The following is a 5,634-nucleotide window of genomic DNA, read 5'->3' as shown; positions in this document are numbered from 1 at the left end:
ACACACACACAGACACACACACACAGACACACACACACAGACACACACAGACACACACACAGACACACACACACAGACACACATACACTCTCTCTGTGGCACGCATGCGCACATGTGTACACACTGAATGCAATAATAATATAATGAAACAAAGGAGTTGAGAGCTGGAGGCGAATCAACACTTGACATCATGTTGGGGTTTTATTTTCTCACTGGGATTCTTTTGGCATCCTTCTGACATGGAGTCATGCTGTGTGCCTAAATTGGTCTTGAACTTCTGAGAGCAAGCCATCCTCCTGCCTCAGCCTCCTGAGTTTTGGAGCTGTAACTCCCGAGTATACCCTGCTATTTCTAGCCGAGGAAATTACTCCTGAATAAGTCAAATAAATGTTTATTATTTGCCTTTCTAATCATATTTGCTACAGCATTGGCATTCCGATTGTGGCTTCACTGATGACTGAAATGATTGCATTGTGAGTGGTGCCGAACCCCGGGGTGTGTAAGGAAATGTCGCGAAATGATTGGTGTTACTTGGAGATTACAACACATTTGAGTTATTAGAAAAGGAATAAGTTTTATGTCCTCAGGGAAAAGCTGAAAGAAATGGCTGGCCTTTCTGAGCACGTTTCTTTTCAAATGCCTTGAAGTGGTAATTGGAAGCTGGGTGTGGGGCTCAACTGCTGGGTTCTGGTTCTGACGGCATCTCTTCATGACCTCTGCTCAGGGCCCTTGCTTAAGCTGCCTCCTTTGAGCAGCCAGGGCACTGATAGGAACTTTAAGGAGGTTGCAAGAGCCTACATCAGATCATGTGTGTGAGCTCCTCAGACAGAGCCCAGAATAGAGTTAACTTGTAAGGCACACTAGCTATTACCATGTGATTTGAAACCAGGGTGCATTTACGTCCAGGGTGGCATCTCCCAAGGGAGGTGTAAAGGTGGAGAGATAGTGCCTCTCTCCAAAGGTGTTCTTCTGCTGGTGTTACAATGTGCAGCTGAGCTACAATGTGAGTTCACTGTTGCTGATGCTTTTTAGTGCTGCCTCTGATTCCTAGAGACCTGAACCATTTGTGGAACATGGTCCATCCATCCATTACATGGCACTGGTTTCTCTGTATTTGACAATGGTGGTTCTCCGAATTAAAATTTGTATTTAGAACATTTAATGGAGCAGAAGGCATTGTGTTAATATTGCTATATTAAAATTTGTATATATATGTGTGTGTGTATCATATATACATACATATAAATATAACATATATAATATATATGTGTGTGTGAGATTAAGTTATCATTTGGTTTTCAGGCATTGGGATTAAAAACTGCTTCCGTTATGAGATAACACTGTGTAAATGCTTGCTTGCATTTCCTTGGGTTTTGCCTTCCTTTATTTTGAACTTCACTGAACACACCCGTACACAGAGGGAATGCCTTAAGTGTTCTTTGCTGTCCTCGGTGCCCTCCACTGCCCCCACATCCACTGCTCATCTTCCCATTTTAGTATGTAGGGGGGAAAGCCTGGGATTTCTTCAAGCTATGACAACAGGAAGTCCTGTCTCTAAAGCTTCCAGGCCAGCAAATATGTGGGTATAGTTCTCTCTCTCTTTTTTTTCTTTTTTGGAAACATTTTCGTATCTGTTTTTGGAGATGAATTTCAGAATCTTATGATAGATCCCTTCCCCCTCCCCACTTTTTCTTTGTAGAAACTGATGACCTAGAAGTATCTCAAGGCTCAGGAATTTTTCCTTCCGGATATTTCTACAAAAACCAGTGGAGGCCCAGGAGGTTCAAGATGCGCCACTTTAATGACCCCGACAACATTACGGAATGCTTGCAAGGAAAAATGGTGTATTTGTTCGGTGACTCGACAATCAGGCAGTGGTTTGAATACCTCACTGCATTTGTTCCAGGTGGGTACTCTGCTTCTGGTTTCATGACTGTCCCCAGTATGTGGGAAATCGTACTGGGAATGAACAGACTCAATTTTTTGAGCCTGAAGAGAGGAGTCAGGTGAGGAGGCGATCTCTCCGTAAAGAAGCGTCTCCTGTCTCCCTGAGAGATGTGTGACAGACAGCGTCTGGGTGCCCGCAGAGTCTTGCTTTGGTGGAGGCACCATGTTGTCGTTGTCACGAGGTTCACACTGTTGACTCTCTCTGACCTTGGACGAGGCACGCACTCCCCAGGGCTTCCTTCTCTGTGTCAGAGTGGACAGCAGAACAGCACCGTGCCGCCTCACAGGTGTCCTTTACCGCTAATCTTCTGGTCGGCCACGACTGCTTGTCTCTTTCCCAGTTCCATGTGGCTCAATTCTAGGTCTGTACAGGAGTTTACTGGAAGGAAGCAGCCAAATGTGTATCTGTAGCAAAGGCATCCCTGGGGCCTCTCACTGAGAAAGAGATGGCTGCTGTTTGGAGACTGTGGGCAAGGCCCAGCATTCTTAGCCTAGCTCTGAGATCCACCCTCCAGATCCAGAGTAAGACAGTACTGGTTGGAGTCCTACCACTCAGCCACAGGAGGCACTGTCTTCTTTCCCTAAGTGTGTGTCCTTACCTGTTAAGGATCAGATGCTGTTGTGGGAACTATTTGTATGTTTTTGTGTAGATGCGTATGGGCGGAAGTGGGTGTGTGTGAAGGAATGAGTATGGAGGCCAAGGTCAGCCTTGAGTGTTGTTCTCTGGCTCTGTCCAGCTCGTTTTGTGAGACAGCCTCTCACTGGCCTGAGAGACCTGGCTGACGCAACCTCCCCGGCTCCTCCCTGCTCCGTGGATATGCGCATGTGCGCCGCCTTCCCGATTCGCCTCCGGGATTCGCCTCAGGTCTCTGTGCTTGTAGGGAAAGCACTGATTGATTGAGCTATCTCCTCAGCCTGTGTGGGGATATATATATATATTTTATATATATATATTTTATATATTTATTATATATATAATATATTATATATAATATATATAATATTATATATTATATATATATTATATATAAATATATATATTTATATCTATATTTATATATATATGATATATATATCTATATATATCTATATATATCATATATAGATATATATAAATTTTTAAAAAGATCTATTTATTTATGTATACAAATACTTGGCTTGTATGTCTGCACACCAGAAAATGGCATCGGACAGTCATGAGCTGCCAGGTGGGTGCTGGGAATTGAACTAAGGATCTTTGGAACAGCAGTGAGTGCTTTTATCATTGAGCCATCCCTCCAGCCCTGTAAAAAGAGGTTATTTATTTATTTATTTATTTTATTCTAATATAAACTCTCATTGTTTTGTGTGTGAGTTGCTTAGGATGCTCTTTTCATCATTTCTAATTTACTTTTTTAAAAAAAATCATTTTTTTAAACATTTATTTATTTTATTTATGGCTCCACTGTAGCTGTCTTCAGACACACCAGAAGAGGGCATCAGATCCCATTACAGATAGTTGTGAGCCACCATGTAGTTGCTGGGAATTGAACTCAGGACCTCTGGAAGAGCAAGCAGCCAGTGCTCTTAACGGCTGAGTCATCTCTCTAGCCCTTTAATTTACTTTTTTTTTTTTTTTTAAAGAAAAGGAAGTCGATTTTTTACCCCCAAAGGTAGAAAGTCAGTTCTGGCTTTTTTTTTTTTTTTTTTTTTTTTCATGGAAGCAGATATGGTTGAGTTCTAGTTAGTGAAGGCTAAACTACAAATCTGTTGGAGGAAGCAGTGTGTGGCACGATGCTGGCTAAGCCTTGGTGCTGACCTCGCAGGTCTTCCAGGCCTCTGCAGTCGCCTCTTCATAATTTCTGATGACGTAGCTTGATATTTCCATTAATAGCAATGATCACATGGATTGTTTTGATCATTTTCCACAAGACCCTTGACAGACAGATGTTCATTTGATAAAATAAAGCCTTGTGTGGGTGCCTGATCTTTATCAAAAGTAAACGATAGTGTGAACTTTTATTCACTTCAACTTTGGAGGCAAAATAGTAGTGAGTCAGTCAAGCGGAAGAGTCTAGAGGAGCAGCTTGGCATGCCAGAGAGGAAAGAGTGAAGCCCGCCTTAACCCTTAACGGGAATATAGGAATAGTCTAGTCTGATGTGTCCTTTTCAGAATTGCCTGTAAGTCTTGGCTGATTTATGGTACCCGTGGAAGGGAACTGACCACAGTAGACTTGGAAGGAAGTGTGAACAGAACTGCATTATCAACATTTACTGTGTATGTATGCATGTCTGTCTGTATGTCTGTCTGTATGTCTGTATTTATGCAATTAGTTTGAGACAAGCTTTGCTGTGTACTCCTGCTAGCCTGCAGGTTGCTTTATATATCAGCCTGCCTCTGCTTGTGAGGAATCCTCCTGCCTCAGCTTCCCGGGTAAGTGTGGATTTTGTAGGAACTGGGCCATGAAACACAACTTAAGGGGAGGGAGTGAAAAGATTTCTAATTTGTGCTGCTGACCCCTCCTGCCCCCAAACACACACTTTGCTTTCTTTTCTTTTATCTGAGATATGCTATCATTATCTGGCTAGCCTGGAATTCACTGTGTAGACCAGGCTGGCCTCATGATCCTAGTGATACATCTGTCTCTGCCTTACTGGTGCAAGGCTCAGGGTATGTGCCATCACACCCCCCCCCACACACACACACTTAACTTTGTTATTTCTTATGTTAGACAAGTTTTCTTGTAAGGTTTTCACTATGGGGGTAAACTTAATAGTCATAAGAAACAGAACCACTTTTTTTCTTTTTCTTATTAGAAAAACAAGGAATTTGCTTTCTTGATTTTTTTTTTTTTAATTCAGGAGTATAATTTAGATTATTTTACTTTCTAAAAAAAATTATTTGTTTACCTATTTTGAGGTGAGATCTCTCATTGTAGCCCTGGGAAGCTTTAAACTCAGTAATTCCCCTGCCTTAGCCTCCCAAGTGCTGGTATTACAGACATATGCTATCATTCTTGGGTTAAAAATTTGTTTTAATTGATAAATAAGTACATGTATTTAGAGGGTACCTTGGGACCTGTGGATAGAATGATTTATTAAGCTAACTACATATCTGTAACTTCATATACTTATTTATTGGCAGTGACAACGTTTGGGATGCCTTTGGGAGAGTCTGAAGTATGTTATTATTAACCACGGCCACTCTGCTGTGACTCGAGGTGTAGCTCAGGGTGCTAGGTCTCACAGCCTGGGCCTTCCTCATTAGCATAGGTATCTTTGATTGACTTCTCCCTTTGCTTCTCAAGCTCCCTAGCTTTTGGTGAGTTTCTACTCTTTGAGTGTTAAACTCTTAACAGTTACTACACAGAAGAGAGGCTGTGGTGTGTTTTTCTTCCTATGCTGAGCTTATCTCACTTAGCATGGCATCCTTCTGAGCCTATTCATGCTATTGCAAATGGCAGCATTTTCTTTTATTTATTTATTTATTTATTTATTTTTTAATTAGATATTTTCTTTATGTACATTTCAAATGCTATCCCAAAAGTCCCCTATACCCTCCCCCCCGACCCTGTTCCCCTACCCACCCACTCCCACTTCTTGGCCCTGGTGTTTCCCCTGTACTGGGGCATATAAAGTTTGCAATACCAAGGGGCCTCTCTTCCCTGTGATGGCTGACTAGGCCATCTTCTGCTACATATGCAGCTA

The 5,634-nt window shown here is 42.0% G+C and overlaps 1 protein-coding gene across 1 annotated transcript in view; it reads left to right on the top strand.

The window, feature by feature from the left end:
* Nxpe3 (neurexophilin and PC-esterase domain family member 3) overlaps window positions 1-5,634 on the top strand; it is a 46,064-nt gene that overhangs the window by 37,681 nt on the left and 2,749 nt on the right. The window contains exon 4 of the mRNA XM_029470553.1: window positions 1,700-1,906. Coding sequence (XP_029326413.1) covers window positions 1,700-1,906 — 207 coding nt within the window. The remainder of the gene's footprint in view (window positions 1-1,699; window positions 1,907-5,634) is intronic.

The sequence above is a fragment of the Mus caroli genome, chromosome 16 (genome assembly GCF_900094665.2).
Source record: "Mus caroli chromosome 16, CAROLI_EIJ_v1.1, whole genome shotgun sequence".
NCBI classification, from domain to species: Eukaryota; Metazoa; Chordata; class Mammalia; order Rodentia; family Muridae; genus Mus; species Mus caroli.
This window is presented reverse-complemented; position numbering and strand designations above follow the sequence as displayed.